A 21,490-nucleotide genomic window follows, 5' to 3' on the forward strand; every position below is an offset into this window, starting at 1 on the left:
AGAGGTGGCAAAGGCTTACATGGTGGAATTGCTTGAATACCATGGAGAAGAATTATTGAATAAGGATTTAATATAACTAGAAAAACAATGAATATTAAGAAGAAAAGCCCGCTGTTGAAATACCACCCCCTTTAATGTTACCAACAAAATGATTGTCAAGAGCTTTCCAACTTATTGAAGAAATGATGAAAATCTTCACTGAGGACAAACCAAACAGAGACTGCAGCTCCAAAGTGAACAGGGCAATCAATGATGGCATTAACTGCTATGAGGAGTTCTCCCAACAGAAGAAAAGAAAATTTCCTATCATACTTTGGATCAATTTTGCAAGGCCATTGATGATCCTGTCCCTTCATCCCATTAACTCCACCAGGACCTGGCTGTTCAATTTCTCCACCTTCAACTCAAGACAAAAATCACTGCAACTTCAGTCATTGAGCTTCTGTATGCAGAAGATGTTTGTGTGTGCACTCACCCAGAAAACAAAGGTCCTGTTTCAACCAGCTCTTCCTATCGATTAAGATCAATGGCGAGATCCTGGAAAATATGGACTATTCTCAATATCTTGATAGCCTCCTGTTGATGAAGTCAGACATACATGACAAAATTCATTATTGCCTCCAATGTGCCAGCTCAGCCTTTGGCCGGACTGAGGATAAGAGCATGTGAGAAGCAGAAATGGTCCCTGTGCTCCTACCTTTGCTTTGGAGACTTGGAAAACCTATATCAGGCAACTCAAAGCATTGGAGAAGTGGTGCCTTCACAAAATCCACCAGATCCAGTGGCAAGAAATGTGGTCCAACAGGAGCATCTTCTCCCAAGCCACTTGCCTGGCATTGAGGTGCTAATCAATCAAAACTAGCTCCACTGAAACACTTTAGGGATGTCCTCAAAGCATCCCTGTAGAAGGCGATTATCCCTGCTGACTCCTAGAAGTCCTCGGCTTGTAATTGACCAAATGGAGAAGATTCATTCAGGAAGGCGTCAAACACATCGAGAGACTTCTTCGGGAATACACAGTGGTAAAGTCGAGGCATCAGAGAGAGCACACAAGCTTTTAAATAACATATACCCGACCCTCCAGGCACCACCTGCCCTGTATGTGGCAGAGTCTGCAGATGGCACATTGTACTTATCAGTCATCCCAGAACCCATTGAGCTGCAGTGGAAGTAAGCCATCCTGGATCCTGAGGGACTGCCTAAGAAGAAAGAGAGGTTGGTGAGTGTTATTTAATTTTAATGTATGCAGTATTTCTTTTATATTTAATTATTTTATTTTACAAGTTATTTGATTTAGGAATGTACGGTACTGTACATGTACTGTACAGTATTTCAACTTGTGTTTAGTTTTCCCAGACAAGAAAATTCAGAAGAACCTAGCTCTAGTTTATATATTAATTCCTATGGAAACCTCTGATTCACTTAAAGTTGTTTCACTTAAAGTCACAATTTTAAAGTTCGCAACCAGGACTTTAAATAAGGATTTACTGTACATGAATAAGGAAGTCTTGATAAAGTTGTATGGGGCTTTTGTGTGATCACACCTGGAACACTCTGTTCAGTTTAGCTCTCCATATTTAAGGAAGGATATACTTGCATTGGGGAAGAGCAGCAAAGGTTCACTAGATTGGTTCCTAGGATGAGAAGGTTGTCCTATGATAGGCTGAGTAAATTGGGCCTATACTCTCAGGCGTTTAGATGAATGAGAGGTGATGCATGCAAAATTCTGAAGGGGCTCGACAGGATAGACAATGAAAGGTTGTTTTCCCTTGCTGAGGAATCCAGAACGCTGGGAACACAGTTTCAGGATAAGGGGGCAATCATTTAGGACTGAGATGACAAGAAATTCCTTGACTCAAAGAAATGTGAGTCTTTGGAATTCTCTACACCAGAGGGCTGTGGATCTCTATTATTGAATATATTTAAACTAGATTTTGGTATCTCAGGGTATTGAGGGATCTGGGAAGTGGGCAGGAAGGTTGAATTAAGACCGATGATTAGCCAGGATCATATTGAATGGCGGAGTAGACTCAAAGGGTTGTATGGTAGATTCTTCCTATTCTTTATGTTCTTATAGAATTATATGGCTCATCAGGGCCTTCTCCTACTGCATTTCTGAAATGACCACAGGGAATACAACATAAATAAACCTTACCACGTTGTTCATAAGTATGACAATCGTGTGCTAAAGTTTGTTCAAAATCTGTATAATTTAAAGAAGTTACCCAAGGATCATTGAATCAAGTGTTAATTTGGCTTAGTGATGGCAATTTACCTCTGAGTTAGAGAGTTATCAGTTCAAGCCTCACTCTAGAACTTCAGCACAAGATCTAGTTTAACAGTTAACAAGGGATTGAGGGAATCCTGTATTGTTGGTGATGTATTTCATTTAAGGAATTCAACCGTCTGACTGTTCAAGTTAATGTAAAAGATCTCATGACACCATTTGAAGAGCTGGGAAATTTGCTAGGTGGGCAAGCTAAAACTTATCCTTTAACCAACACCACAAATGACATTAACTGGTCATATAGGGGTTTGTGGGACCTTGCTGTAGTCTTGGGATTGGCTTAAACATATGAAAGATGCAATATGAAAATGGGCTTTTACAATGAAGCAAGGCTATGTTATGGGAGTAAATATTCATAAGAAATAGAAATTGTGTTTCAGAAATCAGAAATAATATTTTTTCAGATTAATGCTCCAGGACTATCATGTTCTGAAAATTGTGACTCTTCTGTTTAAAGTTATCTGATCAGATTGTTGCAAAGAAAATCCTCAAATTCTTCTATGACTTTATTTTGAACACATTTGCTTGTTTTTCTCCATTTTTAAAATCTTTTATTTTTCTGTTTATTTTTTTCTATTTTTGAACTTTTTTTCAAACATTCCCCCTATAATCCTTTCTATTTTTTTTTCAAATATTCCCCCTATAATCCTTTTCTTTTTAATTCCATTCTTCGAAATGGCACTGCCATAATGCAAAAAGTGTTTGCAAATATTTTATTGGGACAGATAATTACTGCAAGAAATGCGGGTCTGTTTATTTAAAAAAAAACCCCATCATTATATGTTTCAATCTAATTTGCATCGCTACACCAGAGATTCCAGAACAATCCTTTGAAGAATCTGAATGTGATATTTAGATTTTGTTGCCTGTCTGATATTTTATAAAAACCTTATCCTTTTATACAAGCTTCACAAATTGTGTATATTATGTCCCAAAGCAAATTGCTAAAATTAGCCCCATATCCCATAACGTCCAATTGCTTCACGATTGTATAGTTCTTCTGTGGGGGGTGATGGGGGGTATTAGTTGTAAGACCTTGTTTGGAATGAAACAGTTGTGATGGTGTGGCAGTCACCAAATATGCCTTTAATTTATACACTCTGCCACCCCCTGGCAGATGTTTTGTACTACAATATTAATGTGCCCAGATTATGGTATGGCCCTCCATATATCAGCATTTTTGATCGTGTTATCATTATTTCTTTCCAGAATAACTCTTTCAAAAATGTTGCTTATTTGGAAATAAACCTGTTTCATTCAGCAAATCAACTCTTATACTTAAAAACAGTACCACTTGTAGCCTAATCAAGTGCTGCACAACCAGCAACTGTTCATGAATTGTTCATGAAAAGCAAAAACAGTGAGTTAAGACACAATAAATAAGTGAAGCTGCAGACTGTATCCAGTAACACATTCAAGATTCCGTATTCTCCTGTATGTAACCTGGTATTTTGAGTAACCTACACCCACTGGGGATATGGGTTAGCAACGTGAACAGACTTATCTTCTGTCTCTTCTCTCCTTCCCCACAAGGAAAACCAGACCTTGGTAGCTCAAAAAGATCAGGAGTTCCTGGTATAAGGTTTTGCAAAGGAAAAAGTCACTTCATATTATTCTATGGCAGAACGAAACACTGAACTAAGGTCATGTGCCTCCAAAGGTGTATTACTATACACTTACTTGGACCAGTCAAGTAAATACAGAGACTACAGGGGGAGGTTAGAGACTGGGCATTCCATGTGATTGATTCATCTCCAGGCTCCCCAGAGACTTTTCACCAGCTACAATGCACAAGTCTGGATGAGTGTAGCTCCAAAAATGCTCAAGAACATTAACGCCATTCAGGACACAGTAGTTCACTTGATTGGCACCCCATCCATCATCTTAAACATTCACTCCTTCCATCACCGGCACACAGTGACTACAGTGTGTATCTTCTACAAGATGCACTTCAGCACTTGCCAAGACATCTTCAACAGCATCTCCCAAACATGTGACCTCTACTACAAGAAAGAGAAAGACAAAGGGAGCAGGCACATGGAAACACCACCACTTGCAAGTTCCTTCCAATTTGCATGCTATCCTGACTTGGAACTATATCGTCGTTTTTTTAATTGTCACGGAGTCAAGATCCTGCAACTCCCTACCTGACAGCATTGTGTGAGTACCTTCACCACACAGACTTTAGAGGTTTAAGAAGGTGACTCACTATCCTCTTCTTGAGGGCAATTAGGAATGGACATTAAATGCTGGCCTTACCAGCAATGTCCACAACCCTTCAATTAATGAATTTAAAAAACTAAAATCTTGTTTTGCTTGGTAGGCCCCATTCCACTTTAAACAATGGCCTTATTGAAATAATAGAAATTGGGCAGTCCAGGGACAGTAGTGCATCATGTTGGATTACCAGAGTGAAGCATGTTGGCGTGGTGGGATTTAGATTGCACACACCCCCACCAGCTCTGCAATTTCTAATCACAGCTGCTGAGACTATGCTAAACAATTAGGGAAAGAGATCAAATCATTATCATCATCAACAATAACATGCAATTATATAGCGGCTTTACCATAGGTAAATGTCTGAAGTCGCTTCATGGCGATACAGTAAACAAAACAGATGCCAAGTCAAAGATGGAGCTATTGGAATATTGATCAAAGAGGTGGGTTTTATAAAAGGTCGAAGAGAAGGAGAGGGAGGTGTAGAGGCAAAGGGGTTAGGAAAGGGAAGAGCTTACGGCTGAGGTAGCTGAAGGAAAGACTGGGACATGGTCATGAGTGGAACTGTAATTGACCTGCAATCTCTGATCGCTTGGATGCAGAAAATGTTTGGAATGGAGAGGGGGTGGATGAGTAATCAGGGAAAATCGTGGCGCTTAAAATATTATGTACCCTCAGAGGAAGATAACATAACTCACACAATATCCATCAATTTGATATTGTGCAGCAGTTCTCAGTCCGGCAGTGGAAATGCATTTTGAGCTACAATTTTTGGTGGTTCCCATTGGGCAAGGATAATTTAGAATCTACAAATGAATGGGAAGGATGACATTGGGGTTTACATTCACCAAACAAAAATAAAACCCAGATATTTGTTTTCCAGTCTTTCATAATAACTTGACACGACCACTCTTTGTCAACTGGCATATTGAGCTGAAATTGGGAGGGATGCCGTGAACCTCACAGCAATTTGGAGAATAATTGGGCAACAATTTTCGTGACAATCATCAGTTAAGGTTGCTTTTTTCCTCTTGGTGGAAGAACCTTGCAGGTACCGTGGAGCTCTTAGTGCGGTTCCTAGGAGTGTCGTATGACAAGACTCAAATGGAGTCTATAACTGAACACTGCCATCAGCTTGTGGACCAATATTGCAATGCAGAAGCGCTTCCCATTGGAAGAGGTGAGTGCTGTGAAAAGTAAAAAATAGGATTTTTTGACTGCAACATGGCAATGGATGCTACTGTGAAGCAAAGATAGTGTTACATAATAGGATTATTGTGAACTTGGGAAGGTGCATTAATGATTTTAAAATTTAATCCACTGCAAGCATACTAAATCCTGGTTGTCTTACATATCATTATACATGTGATTCTTAAACTCATGGGGAGGCAAATGTCTATCTTTAGTTGATTGCCACAAGACAAGATAATCGGAATAAATTTGCAGAAAACATGAGTACTTTCTAGTATTGGAAACATAATTTAAAGCATTGTAAACTGAAGTATATGCTTCTTAAATGTATTATAAGTGAATATTTACTCTGGAATAATTCCCATGGTCTTCACTCCAACATTATTTTAAATTTCTCTTGTCAAAAGAGCATACTTGAAATCTGCCTGACCTTGCCAATCTATAACCAGTTACCAAGAGGCACATAAGAGAAGCATTCAGTGACTCTGTATTTGATTTTTTGCTAGGGATGAGAAATCTCCATTTTTTAAACGGAATTCCGTTTCGATTGTGGAATTCCACCTTTTGAAATATTTTGCTGACCTCTGCCTCTGTAGTTGTGGCAGAAGTGTTTTTAAACATTTTAAAAAGAACGCAATGTGACTGATTTTAACGCAACACAGAAAGGGAACAAACTTACTATTGAAATAAAAACAAAATGCTGGAAAATCTCAGGTCTGGCAACATCTATGGAGAGAGATTCAGAATTAATGTTCTGTGCTTTGAACTGATCTTGCTATTGATCAGGCAGAGGGGGATGTGCCTGCCCCCATTTGCCTGCTCAATATGTTAATGTGTAGCTTTGTTAGACATGGTCCCAGATCATGAGATGCTGGATGCAGAGGGATCAAATGTGCGTGAAGCAGCTGGAGACAGTTCGAGATCGAATGTGGCTTGGAGTGTGAGGCAACCGGGCAGGCCATCCCTGAGCACGGCTGCTGACTGACAGGAAATCAGGCCACTGGCAGCCGACTTCCAGAGAGTGCAGCACCGTGCAGAGGTTCAACTGTGCAGATTTTATTTCCTCTTTCCCCCTTTTGGTGGCACACGCTTTCCAGGTCAGGCCTGTCCTGGGCACATTTTTATTTTCTCCCTCCCTAATAATGCCAGACTCCCTGCAGGCAATTGGTGAGAGCTCCCTTTCAGACTCTTGTACATCCTGGGCTGAATGCTTCTCTCTCTGTTCAACCAGTCTGTGAGAGTTTAGGGTATTTTTGCTGAACGTTTGTGTGCCCAACTATTTTTCTTGATTATAAAGCATCAGGTGGTAGGCCTTTCCTCTACTTGTGCCCTAACTTCTGTATTCTCTAAAGCTGCTTAGTTTTATTGACCAACAAGGAACATGACTGCATCATGGAAAATGAGCATAAGCAATTGCATTGTTAAAAGACAGAGCGTTCAATTTGTAATTTTGATTTAGCAAAATGAGGCAAAACATAGCTTAAATTAAGTTGGAGATTGTGGTTGCCATTATATGTTTGGATAAATCAATTACAATGATTCAAAGTTCTATGTACATAACAGCAATTTGTATTTATAAAGGGGCACTAAAGTATAAAAACCCAAGGTGATTCGGGAGCATTATAAAGCAAAGTATGACACTGAGCCACGGAAGGAGATATTAGGTCAAATTACCAACAATTTGGTCAAAGAGGTAGCTTTTAAGGAGTGTCTTCAAGGAGGGAAGCGAGGTAGCAAGGCGGAGAGGTTTAGGGAGGGAATTCTACGGCTTAGGGCCTTGGCAGCTGCAGACATAGCCACCAATGGTCAATGGTAAAATCCAGAATGCTCGAGGCTGGAATTTAAGGAGCACAGGTATTTTTGAATGTTCTGGAGCTGGCAAAGATTATGGAGATAAGTAGGGGCGAGGCCATGTAGGGATTTGAAAACAAGGGTGAAAATTTTAAAATGGATGCATTGGTTAACCAGGTGGTAATGAGCATAGGGGCGACAGGTGACCAGGACTTGCTGTGATAGGATATGGGCAGCAGAATTTTGAATGATCTCAGGTTTACAAAGGAAAGAACGCAGGTGGCCAGCCGGGAGTGCATTAGAATAATCAAATTGAGAAGTAAAAAAGACACATATCAGGGTTTCAGCAGCAGATGAGCTGAGGTAGGCATGGAGATGGGCAATGTTACAGAGGTGGAAATAGATGATCTTGGTGATGGTGAAAATATGCTTATATCGGATGTTCATCTTGGGGTCAGAACAGTCTGGTTCAGCCTCAGAGAGGGACAAAATCGGTGGCTGGGGAGCAGAGTTTGTTATAGGGACCGAAGACAATGGCTTCAGTCTTCCCAAGATGTAATTGGAAGAATTTTCTGCTCATCCAATACTGGATTTCAAACAAGCAGTTGGTGAGTTGAGAGACAGTGGAATGATTGAGAGAGATGATGAAGTTGTCAGTGTACATGTGGAGACTGACATGTTGGGTGAAATTCTCCCATCCCGCCCATGGCAGGTTTCATGGTGGGTGGGAGTGGAGAATCCAGTGGCAGGCAAAAAGTTGCAAATCCGCTGTTGTAAAAACAGCTTGCAATTCTCCCAATGGTATGGTCATGGAGGGTCAGTTATCTTGCCGACTAGTGGCATGAACGCCATTTACATTTATTAACATGTCATGAATGCACATTAAAACAGCTGCTTGCTGGAATCTTGCCAGGCCTTCCAATCCAATGTCATGCCAGCGGGAAACCACGTCGGCCTCAGACCCATTTGAAAAGGGGTGGCTTGCAAAAGTTGGACCTTAGTTCATTGGTAACTTTGAGGTGAGTGGAACATATATGGCCTAGCAGCCAAATCACTGCACCGGTCTTGCTGCGATGAATACCACTCTGCTGGGGCTGTAGGGTTTGTCTGCTCCTGCTCTTTGCCTACATTGTCCTGAGGAACACCACTGTGCTATGGTACTCATGCAGGCCTCCACTTTCAGATTCTAGTATTTCAACTAGGGGTGGGCTGTCAGGCAAGCATAGGGTTGATGAACACGGTGGGGGGTGGGGGGTGGAGGAGGCTGTGGAATGGCAGTGAGGGAGTTAGGGTGAACATGAGGGCAACAGAGAAGGAAGGCTGTGGAATGGCAAACAAGAGGGGGGCCTTTCTGGGGTCACCCTCTAACCTCATGTTGCTGCCGGAGCGAGCAGGAGTCTGCTGAGAAAGAATGGAGGAAGATCTCCTTGCAATGAAAGCCACTGAAAGCCAATGGCTTCATTAGCACTGTTAAAGGGCTACTCAGAATGCAGTGGCTTCACATCACAGTCACTGCATCTCGAGATAGGCCAGAATATTGCTGTTAGTGTGCGGGGGTGGGCCTGACGTGATGTCGAGCGTGCGTCATTTAAATATTTCGTTCGGTGGGCGCGCACCGGAGGCAGCTGTGTGGCCACCGAACTGTGAACGGCCTATTAAGGCCATTAAAAAAACAATTAAAGTTGTTTGCAACGCTACCCATTGGCGGGCAGGTGAAGAGCCCAAGTAGCTTTCCTGTTTTTAGGAAACCTCATCCACGAGCGGGATGAGGTTTCCTAAAGCTTTTATTAATTAAGTGAAAAAAATTTCCTAAATATAAAAACATGTCCCAGCTGATGTGACACTGGCACATGGGGGGACATGCTTAAATAATTTTGTACTTTATTTTTAATTTTTTTTTACCAACTTAATCTCCCTGAGGCAGCTCTGTGCCTCAGGGAGATTGCTGTGCTCTTTCGCGAAAGAGTGCAGGCCCCGACTCTCCCTCCTCCCCTCGCCCACACAGGTAGCGTTGAGCACTACTGGCCGTGTGACACACTGGGCCACGTAAAATGGTGGTACACAGCCAATCATGGGCAGCGATCGGCTCCGCGCCCGCCCCGCCCAGCTTGGCTGATATAGGTAAGTTTCTGGCCATAGGAATGTGGAATTTGGGAATGCAGGCAATAGTGAAGGAGGCACAGCTGCATCATATGGCATTCCTTTATTAAGGCCTGTCACCTGTTCACCAGAATTGACATTCCTAACGGGCAAAGGGCATCCACTCATTGAACATGAGCAACTGTTTGGTCATTAATATGCCGCATTAGAGGTTGGAGCACAGAGCTAGGTTGGGTCACTCACCTCACTGAAACTTTAGCATCCCACGCAGGGCTCAGGATGTTACATATCTGTGATGCCATCACAGTCATCTCAATGTGTGTGCTGGTGTCTCAGGGACAAAGCAACAGCCACCATGCAAGTAGGGCAGGAAAAACTACAGTTTCCAAACGTGTCATCTTCTGAGCTTCACTTTCTTGCCCTTTGAATCATTAATGTCTTCAATGTTTCTTTTCAGAGAGTAGGAAAAGCACATAAGGATCCAGGGCTCAATGCTGCCTTTGTCAGGGTCCTAATGCAATGGAGGAGGTGAAAGAGGGAGAGGTGATTCCGCGCGCAGCTCCAGCAGAATGGACATAGTCAAGTGGAGCCAGAGCATGAACAGGAGGGTCAGGAGGAGAGACCCAGACAATGGAGGCACTCGCCAGACATAGGCTTTATTGTAGAAGAGTTTCTTATTTACAACTGAGTGAGAGACAATGCCGTGCACATCTGGGCTTGCCCTGAGCTCTGGTACATCCCATATGCCACATTCTTCATGAAGACCTGTCACCACATGGAGTTGGCGGGTATCCCCTGCTAGTGGCTTTGAAGATGACCATAATGCTAAATCTCTTTCCAAGGATCAACAGGGAACCTGTGCAGCACATCAATGCATAAAGGAGGTCATAAATGCCCTTTACAGGAAGACCCATCATTATGTCAGGTTTGCTCTGGACGAAGATAGCCAGGCTGCAAGAATCACTGGCTTCACCACCATCTCAGGCTTCCCAAGAGTGTAGGGTGCAATAGACTGCACCCACGTGGCTATATGGACTCCATGGCAGCAGACCCTAATGTTTATAAATCGCAAGGGCTGTCATTCCATCAATGTATAACTAGCATGTGATCACTGGAAGCATATACTGCACGTTTGTGCACGGTACCTTGGGAGATGCAATGACTCCTGCATCTTGTGTCACTCCCAGGTACCTGAGATTTTCAAGGAGCCATTACATCTGCAGGGATGACTGCTTGGGAATAAGGGATACCCACTGAAACATTGGCTGGCGACACCAGAGCGTCGCCCTCAGAATTGTTCCGAGGAGAGGTACAATGCTGCTTAAGGCTCCACATGCTCCCTTACAGAGCAGACCATAGGGCTTCTGAAGATGCGCTTCAGATGCTTGGACCATTCAGGTGGCTCACTACAATACACCCCCGACAGGGTTTCCCACACCATCGCAGTGTGTTGCGCCCTTCACAATCTGGCTATGCAAAGAGGTGGTCCCCTGCCAGGGGATGACCTGGAGGAGGATGTAAGAGCTCACTGGAGGATGAGGATCCGGAGGCCCAGGAACCTCAAGGCTGCTGAGGGTCAATATGAGTGCAATCACACCTTGGAGGAAGGAAGATGTGGAAGACGTGCAAGTGATACGTTAGTTGTTCCCAGGGTCCAGGAAGATTAAAGTTAAGTGAGGGAATATGGCCACTTCTCTCCTAGCCCTCAATGCCATTTTCTTACAACTCGGGAGGATGTCCACCTGCTTGCAGTGAGAATGAGTCCCGCATTCACACTTGCACGTTCTGACCTCGTGAATCACCAGGCCATGATCTTTGGTCCATGGGGCCCTGTGAATGAGTTCACTCAGGGAACTGAGAGTCCACTTAGGAACAAGAGCGATGCGAGAGAAGACTTGAAACTTCACCATCGTCTACTGATGCACACACTGCTGCGACTGAGATGTAGATATGCTGAGGGATCTCCTCCCATGTACGTCTTTTCTTCTGCTACTATGACTGAAGAGACACAAATGCCACTAGTATATCAATGCTGATGAGCTGCCCTCTCTCTCAATGGTACTTCTTGAGGAAGAAGAGTTAGAAATGTTTACATCACATTTCCAATAAAGATTTAAATACATTTCCTTGACATCACACAGACTAGTTCAACTGAGGTTGGCATCACAGGAATGTAAATCTCACAAGGGGACACTGTCACTGAGTGGGAGCAAGGCTAAACCTCAAAATAAGAGGATCCCAAAGTACAAAATCACAATGCCTTCAGTTGATAGGAACATTCACATAAGCATCAAATATATTACAAAAGTGCAATTTATTGTCTAGCACACCCATGACCCAAAAGTGACATTGATCTTTTTTAACTTTACTGCTGCGCCTGGGTGCAGCCCTGACATCCGCAACAGAGGTGCAGGCAACCTGCTGATTGCTACATGTCGATGTCTGTGATGACCTTGGTGGACGTCCTCTGGTGGCCCGAGGCCTCGGGGAACCTGGCCTGATAAGGGTCACCTGCTCAGGGGCAGAAGTGCCCTTGGCAACCTGAGAAGCTGGAGTGGATGGGGTCATAGGCAGAGGGGGCTGTGAGCGGCTGTATATCAGTGGCGTGTCCTGAGAAGAGGCCCCTGGGGTGTCCTGCTGATGCTGATCCTCCCTGTGGGTGCCCAAGGGCCCCGCCTTGACTCCTGCAGGGGATAGTGCCCCTGGAGGGCAGTCAAGGTGCCTTGTCCTCATGTTGCTGCCTACATCTAGATGGTGTCCATGGAGTGCACAGCTGAGTGCAAACTCAGCAAGAGCTGTTGGACCAAGATCTCCATGGTGGTCGCCAGCCTTCCCATGGTGACCTGGAGGCGTTCGCATGTTAGAGCCACGACATCAGACAGAACGTGGATGGACTCCTCCATAGTTCGCTCTAGTCTGCTGAGTGACTTTCAAATCTCTGCCTGATGTTTCGCCGCCTGTTGCTGCATCTCCAGCATTGATCTGGCAGCTATTTCCAGAGGCTCATCATCTAGTGGTTGGCTAGTTTCCAGCAGCCCTTTGAGTGCTGTCCCTACCCCCGACTGGTGCGGGGACATGTCAGTGAGGTGTTCCTCATAAAGTGAGCCTGTGCCTAATCTACAGTTGTGCCCCACCGACATTGTGTCTCTGAGCTGGTGGAGGGTGCATTTGAGTGCCATGATGGTTCTTCTGGAGCTCCCTCTTCGGATAAAGTCTCTGGGCTCATACTGGTGCTGGACTGGCACGGTGGCCTCAATCTGCCAGTGCCTAGAAAATAGAGTTTCAGTTAATGAGCATGAGCTAGATAAGACTACATGTGACTCACTGTGAATGTCAGGATTTGATGAGGTGATGGAGCTGTGATCTGTGCATGGGAGAAGCCGATCTCCCCTTCCTCATAGGAGCAATCCCTGTCCTCCCCAGTCAGCTCAGCTGCAGCCTCCTCAAACTCAGTGAGGGCAATGATGTTGGCCGTCCTTCCCCTGGTTTGTGATTTCTCGCAGCTGTTGTGCGCAGCTTGACCTCTATGAAGAAGAAAGAAAAGCATGTGATAAGCAAGGGAACAGAGGTTGGATGTCCCCTGTGTGCGGTGAACCCTCTCCAGAAGGGCCAGGGATGGAGTGTGAGCAACATGATAGATGGGATGGTGATGTGAAAGTCTCTGTGAAAGAAATAGTGTCGGTATGTGTTCCCCACTAATGGTTACAAGATCCCTGAAGAGAGTAGCCATTTAAGTGCATGATGCAATGATGAGAGTTTGATATTGGATAGGGTTGAAGAATGACTTAGCCTGGCGGAGCAGATGAGACTATTCATCCTCCTGCACTGGGTGGCATTTCAGGCGGGGTTGCCAGCCACGCTGATCTGCTCCGCAATGGCATTCCAGGCCAGAAAGGTGAGGCTGCTGTGTTTCCTGCAGCCATCTCCGGGATAGAGGGGATGCCTTTGTACCTGCACCCCTCTGATCAATGCCTGGAGGGCTTGGTGAGTGAATCAGGGTGCTGCTTTCTTTCTCTTCTGGCTTCCAGACATCTCTGGTGGGCTGGAGAGAGTGAGATTGTGTGTTGGACTGGCCTATAAAAATGGCACCCCAACCTTTGAACCCGCCAGCTGGCGGCAGCCACATGAATCTGCTCCCAACCACCAGGTGATTCAGACTGATACACGCCTTTGCATAATTAATGAGCTCCAAGCACCGAATCGGGCGCGAGTTCCCACCATTCCGGACTGCGGGGTGGGCGCTGCCAAAACCGCCCGCCATTGCACCTGTCCCATTCATGGAGAATTCTGCCTCTTGAAATTGACATGTTTATAATATATTACAATTGATGTGAAACCTCATTTAAGCTTGCTGTTTACAACCTCAGCCTTTGGAACTGGAGCATGTTCAACTGTCTAAGTTGAGCTACAAAGTAAATTAAATTCAGTGTGGTCTGCAGTTTCCTTCATGGACACAATGGGAAGTTAGCTCCAAAATTTCTTGTCAGAAATTTTCAGACCTTCTTATCTGCACACACTCTTATCACTGTACCTTGCTATAAGTAACCTCCCAAATACAGCTCACCACGATAAGAGTGGTTATGATTAGTAATTCATAATGGGTAGGAACACCTATCCTATTACTGTGTTGGCCACCTGACCATATCTTCTGTATAAATTCCAGATTGCTTTCACTTTCATCATGAGGAATATAATTATTCATTCAACAGATATCTTGCTTGTAACATTGCTTTTGTTTTTGTTAAACTTTTTATCATGTGCTGAAGATTTTGGCTTTTGCTGTGTTCATGGATGCTGGCAGGCCTCTCATCTCTTTCCCCAAATAGCTATTGTCCTTGTGTAAATGCTGACAGTTTTATCAGGCTGTTAGACAACTCAATTACTTCATTTCAAGGTATTTTCCATTGTTAGGTTCAGCATTCACAACTAACCATTGAACTGATGTCCCATTGGTGTCCTGTCTTTCTCTTAATCAGTCTAGCAATCCAACCACTGCTCACTTCAATCAAAAAAAAGGAAAGGTGGCAAAGAAAAAAATGGCACAATTTCTCCAAATTGAGGAAAGCAAAGATTTTTGCTCAGCTATAGTATGGCATCAGGTAGTGGGTGTGGTCTGGATCTGAAGAGCATGGCATCAGGTCATAGAGGTCTATAGCGCAGAAAAAAGCCCTTCGGCCTATCGAGTCTGCGCTGGTCAAACAAGTACCTAACTATATTCTAATCCCATTTTCCAGCACTAGGTCCATAGCCTTGTATGCTATGGCATTGCAAGTGCACATCCTATTGCTTCTTAAATGTTATGAGGGTTTCTGCCTGTACCATCCTTTCAGGCAGAGAGTTCCAGATTCCCACCACCCTCTGGGTAAATAAATTCTTCTTCACCTCCCCTCTAAACCTCCTGCCCCTTACCTCAAATTTATGCCCCCTGGTTATTGATCCCTCCACCAAGGGGAAAAGTTCCTTCTTTTCTGCCCTATCTGTGCCCCTCATAATTTTATACATCTCAATCATGCCCCCCGCCCCCCCCCCCCCCCCCCCCAACTCCTCTGCTCCAGGGAAAATAATCCCAGTCTATTGTTAGTTTGATTTTGAATTGTAAAGGAACGTGGCACCAGACAGGCTTTTATTTTGAATTGAAGGGCTGTGTAACATCAGGAAGTAAGTTTGACTCTGAAAAGATATATATTTGGTTGATTTGAATTTGGGTTAGCAGACTCCATTTCTTTTTCTGGAGCCATTGGAATTCAGGATCTGAAGTCACCACAGGAACTTTAAAAACGTACTATTCCACTTTAAAATAAATTATCGATGAAAACCCTCAAGTATGGCCCTTGGCTCGTCTTCAAATCTCTGGTTCACTTGTTTCCAGTTGGATCTTCCTACAGTCTGTTGATGTTAAAATGGACCTTGATTATTTTTGATGAGATTAGCTAAACTATACCTGCAAACATTAAATAATAATAATAGTTATAGCTCAATTGTCTGTGCTTTCATTTTATTAATGGTTTAATTTTTAAACATTTTTTCATGTTTTGCTTCGACATCTGGAACAAAAATACAATTATCCAAAAGGAGGTTTTGGGTGAAAAAGTAATTCACTAAAATGCTGCACATTCGTTTGCTTTCATTTTTTAATTTTTTTTCTTAAATTTTGTTTATGTTTGAAGCATTTTGGTTTCTTCTCTTTTGTTTTTAGCATATCGACTCATTGAACTGAAGACCTAGTGTAATGGTGAGAAGGTAGACTAGCCCTATCCCATTGCCCTTCCTTCTGTTTTATGGCTTTTCATCTAAACCCGCACGCATATATTTTACAACAAGGTGGGTACAATAGTTCTTTATTAATCAATAGTATTTCTTAAGTTTATTTTTATCTTATGCTTTTGGTTAAAGGATAAATACATTCCAGTGGAAAACTAATTCCTCATATCACTTGCACCACGTTCTTTTCGCTCCATTTATCTCAGTTTTCTTTTAATTTCTGTGGTTTATATCAGCCCTGTTTTAACTAAAGAGAACTGGGTAAGTAATTAAATCCTCATTGAGGTCTTGAGACTGAATTAGCGGCGAGAGTGGTGTAATAAAGAATAAGAAATATTATGAGTTTAATTCCTCCAACCCTAATTTTGATTATCTTGGCAAAGAACCTTTATTACTTCTTGTTTTAACTCAGTTATTTACTTATTCCTGCTATAGTTGTCAGATCTCCTGGTCTCTGAGCTTCAGTGAGACTTCTAGACCTGATGCTATCCTTCTTATTATTCTTAGATGTGTTCCTCTGTTTGCCATTGTTTTAGACTCTTACTTACTTTCTTTTTTTCTTGGAAATTTGCTTGTCCATTCTTCCCTAATGAAGATGACACCTCCTACCTGTTCAATTGCTGTCCTATTTTCTTTCTGATTTCTAAAGTTATGAAAACTGCTGTTAACTCATATTATACATTATCTTGAAAGTTCTAGCCTAATCCATTATCCTCCTACGTTATTATAGTACGTTTGGATCACCAGTATTCTTTTGTGTTACGCACTTCTGAGAGTTCTGCTCGTGAATGCTTAAGTGAGTTATTTTGTCATTGCATTGGACATCTCCAAAGCTGTTGATAGGGTCTGATACTGTACCATATTTTCTGTTAAACTCTTTATGCTGCTGTTGATGACTCACCATTTGACACTTTTTTTTTCCATTCATTCAGGAATTCTTCAGAATAATGTTACTCTGTTCCTTGTCTATGCCCATGGCCTCCACTCCTCATCCAATTTTTTGTTGATGACTGCACTCTACTTGTAAACTTACTTCAATTACACACTCTTGATGGACAGAATTTTCATTCCACTCTCAACGCATTAGCTGAATTACTGCATTGCCCTTCAATAGGACAATTAAATTATTATTTTCTTTTCAGCTGTTCAAAGATGTAAGGGATAATTTCATGCATGACACCTTGCTGCCACATGATCAGAGGTAGGACTTTAACACTACAGTGCTGATACTCTGCCTTGCATTCCCTGTCTTGAGGCTCACACACCAGAAACACAGCCAGTGGAAATTACTACTATAGTTTCTTCATTTCATTCAGAAACCCAGCTAATAGCTTCTTTCACTTATCTTGGATGGTCCATTCTTGTCCTTATAGCTCTAGGAGTACTACACAATTTTCCGTTCAAAAATTCTTAATTTTCATATAACTCCCTATTATTCACAAGATTTAAATACTGCTCCAACTTCAGTGGAGTGTGAGCTAACATCTAATTTTCACTCTTGGATAGGATGCAAAGAAAAAAACCTACAATTTGATGAGTGATTCATCACTTATCCTTACTGTCTAAATTCTTGCTCTTCACTGTAACCTTTATGGCCTTAGTAGTTTTATTAATGTTACCATGGTTATTGCTGCTGTAAAGTTTCCTTTTTTATTCCTGCTAACTCTAACTGTGGAAGCATATGTGCTTTTCTTTTTCTCCTTGCTTCCTCAAAGTGTGGGAGAAGAGTCTCACCACACCAACTCCTATTCTAACTCATTCTTACCCAGGACCTCAAAACTGTTGTACTCTTGGCTCTCAATTTTCTCTTTCTTCTACAATACAGAAAAAACCCAAGCAATGTCCTGATTTATCCTCTCTTCTGTCCAACTGTTGATGGCATCTTGGTCTTTGTCTTGGCTCCTTACATAAATTCTGCAATTTTTGAAAAGAATGGAGAGGAAAATGTGTGTTATAAAGGAATGAATCAGTTTAGGACTGGAGTATAGTTTCCTTTTAAATGATATGAATAATATAGATAGTATTTTAAATGGTTATAACCAATATTTTGGAATTACCTGCTAATATTGATATATTGTCCTTCAATATTTATGTCTGTATCAATGATTGTTTTGCACTGCAGAATCTTACAGATGAATGATTAATGCAGAATAAATCTTAATTATCATAAATAAATCTGGCGGAACGATCCTGTGGGAATCATCACACCACATTCTCTTCTATTTCCACTAATGATTTGACCATGGGACCCACTTCCTGCTCTTTTGATCCCATTCCCATTAAACTGTTGACCATCCAGCATCCATTTCTGGCTTCAATCTTATCTGGTATGGTAAATAGTTTCCTCTGCTCAGGTATTGTGACAACCCTTTTTTTAAAAAACTCACCATTGACCCATTCTGTCATTGTTGACTAACAGTCTAACTTCAATCTCCCTTTCCTGTCAAGTCCTTGAATGTCATTTTTCCACTCTAACACTATCCCTCCTTATCCTTCTCAAGTTGTCTGCGGTCTTTGACACTATTGAATGCACTATCCTCCTCCTGTACCATTGTTTCGGGTTGAATCTGATCAACCTTGGCATCATACTTGTTGATGGTTTGAGCTTCTAACCTCATATCTGCTCCACCACAAAGATTGTTGACTTTCATTTCTGCAATGTCATCTATTTCCACATCTGCCTCAGCCTAATTGCTGCCAAAGCCTCCATCAGTGGCTTTGTCATCTCTGAACCTGACCATTCAAATGTTCTTCTGACTGACCATCCATTCTCATTCTCCATGAACTTCAACTCAGCCAAAACTTTTTTGCCTATATCCTATCATGTTCATCCATCATCCCTGCGTTCACTGAACTAAATAGGTTACCAGTCCTTTAAAATCTCAAGTTTAAATTTTTTACCCCCATGTTCATGTCCTCACCCCCTCCCTATCCTTGCAATCTTCACCAGCCATAAAACCCTTCAGCATTCCTTCAGCTGTGACATCTTTCTCATCCCCATCTCCTTCCCTCCATCATTAGTGGCTGTGTGTTCAGTTTTCTACACCACAGTCTCTGGAATTCCCTCCCTGCCTCTCCATCAACCTTTCCTCCTTTAAGGCCCTCCTTAAAACCAACCCCTTTGACCAAATTTTTCATCACACCTCCTAACATCTGCTTTGAAGGCATATTTAAAGCAAAAACCCATATTGCACAATATGACCTGTTGCTGCACAGTTTCCTAAATTAAATTTTAACTTTCATCCCTATTTTAGGCTGAAACTACCCATCAGGCTACTGTCACCTCTCTCCCCTGAATTTTCATACAATTAGGCCAGTGCCTAAATGTACTGATTAGTATAATATTATTACTTTTTGATTATAATAGCATACTGTTTAAAAATTAGATTAGTAGAGCTTTAATGATTATGCTAATCACGTACTTCTCATCAATACGGTAGTATAACTTTACTAATTAGTATAATATTACTTTGCTGTTTAATGTAATACCAATTCTGGTATAGTACTACACTTTTCCTAACTCATGTTTTATAATTACTGATGGTAATCTTTAAAGTTTAAAGTTGTACTATTATACCAATAAATAATGAATCTACTGCTATACTTTAAATGATGCTCTAAAACCATACCATCTTTCCAAACTATTTCCTGTTGTCAAATTTCATACTTGTCAACCAGAACTGAAGAGGAATGTTGTCCTTTAATAAGCCTGATCTTGATTGGCCATAATTCAGATTTATCTGTGTGAAACTAATTATCACCTAGATTTAGCTGGTAATGATTACAAAGTCTCAATGTTGGTTTTTGCGCCACAACTCAAATGGATCTAACCCTAACCTCAAACTTATGGAAATATGTTTTCACCAGGCCATGTAACGTTGGACATTCTTTTGTTTATTTCAGGACGGGTTGGCCTGTGGAAGGACATCTTCACTGTGTCAATGAATGAGAAATTTGATGCTGTTTTCAAACAGAAGATGGGAAAATCTGACCTCAGCTTCGACTTCAGCCTTTAAGGGATCAAGTGCATGCTGTCCAGTATTCTCGACACTAGCTAGAAGTGCTTCTCTGCATTTGTCCATCAATCACTTGTTGATCTTTGCTGTTATGTGTATTATGACAGCTCTTTAGTGAAGGGTATTGGGTTTTCTATATCTATAGTAGCAGTTTCCTCACCTTTGCCATCTTAACTAGTAGGCTGCTTCTTAGCAGAATTGCGAGGCACATAATCTAAGAAAGCAACTTAAATAGAAACTGCAGTAGCTTTGATGGTAAGGGCAATTACTGTATACTCCAGAATGAGAACTATTTAAAATTACGCAAACACAGACAACCATACACATGCATGCAAAAGAGACCAAAATTATAAATATGGAAAATTACTGCTACAAAATATTTTTTGTTGTTCTTTATTCATTACATGACACATTTCTGGCTGGTTAGGTATTTGGTTAGGAGCAAGCTCCAAAGTTGTGTCCAGATCAGAATTAAACAATTTAAGTCATTCAGATATTGCTAAATTTAACTCATTTGGATTTGCAAAGATGATTGGCGTAGTGAATTGAGACAAATATTACATCAGGTTTAGAAATAAAATTAAGAAGTTTAAAGCTGTGCTCCCAAGTCATTCATAAGATGGTGATTGAGTAATTTAATCTTCTGTCACTAACTAACCTTGTGTTTAATAACACTGAGGTTCTGGTTAGCCAGAAATTAATCTGCAGCATGTTGATGTGACAGTTTGATGCAACTAGACAAATAAGTAATTTAAATAAGCTAGAAGCAACACAGGTCCAGTTGCATTCCATAAATCCTCAGCAACAACATGAGAAGAGAAATCGAGGAACTGTGGCCCCATCATTCACTTGCTGCACCATGGACGTTTGGTCATTTGTCATTTATCCCTTTGAAAATCACAGCAACATATCTTGACAACTGGTTAAATATTATACAGATATATGTTGCCAGATGATCAGGGTCACTGAAAATTACTCCTGAATGTTGAGTATGCAAATATTTTCTTTCCTCAGAGATACACAGAAATTGCTGTGTAGGGTTTCAATTATGCTTGTAGTAACAATTGTAGAAGTAAGTATACTGTACATCATTTGTGGCATTTATTTTCTAGTGGGGTGTTAAAGGTTGTGGCCCTGAGAAAATATTAATGCTTGACAAATTACTGGATAGATCTTCCAGAATTTTGATGAAGATCTATATATATGTAAATATTTTCTGATGCATATTCTACTGCATATGAGAAGCTGGATAACAAACAATTATATTGATGAATCATGCATATTGTGGTAATCAATTATTAGCAAAACAATATACTTATTTCTTAACTCTTGTTTCATGTTGTTTCATTTTGAGCTTAGAAATTACTGTTGGGGTGTTAATGTAATCATTAAAGTTATATCTGTTAATCACCTATGTTAACACAGGCATAAATCTATTTACTTTGAGCAGGTCAACATCTCAGTCAGAATAGAGGGAAAAAAAACAAACTGGTTCTCAGCTTTGCTCCCAAAATGAATAATTGATAATGTACTTGTATTGAATTGAAAAAGCTCTTTGTCACGGTAATTGCCACATATTCTGGTGAACTGCATCACAAGGTGGCCGCATTGCCTTGACCATCATTTC

At 41.6% G+C, this 21,490-nt stretch overlaps 1 protein-coding gene across 1 annotated transcript in view; it reads left to right on the forward strand.

Moving 5' to 3' along the window:
• Positions 1 to 20,128, forward strand: part of sult4a1 (sulfotransferase family 4A, member 1) — a 59,466-nt gene extending 39,338 nt beyond the window's left edge. The window contains exons 6-7 of the mRNA XM_041216161.1: positions 5,546 to 5,684; positions 19,751 to 20,128. Of these exons, the coding sequence (XP_041072095.1) occupies positions 5,546 to 5,684; positions 19,751 to 19,863 (252 nt within the window). The 3' untranslated portion in view covers positions 19,864 to 20,128. The remainder of the gene's footprint in view (positions 1 to 5,545; positions 5,685 to 19,750) is intronic.
• Positions 20,129 to 21,490: the final 1,362 nt, after the last annotated feature.

Source organism: Carcharodon carcharias, chromosome 21, assembly GCF_017639515.1.
Source record: "Carcharodon carcharias isolate sCarCar2 chromosome 21, sCarCar2.pri, whole genome shotgun sequence".
NCBI classification, from domain to species: Eukaryota; Metazoa; Chordata; class Chondrichthyes; order Lamniformes; family Lamnidae; genus Carcharodon; species Carcharodon carcharias.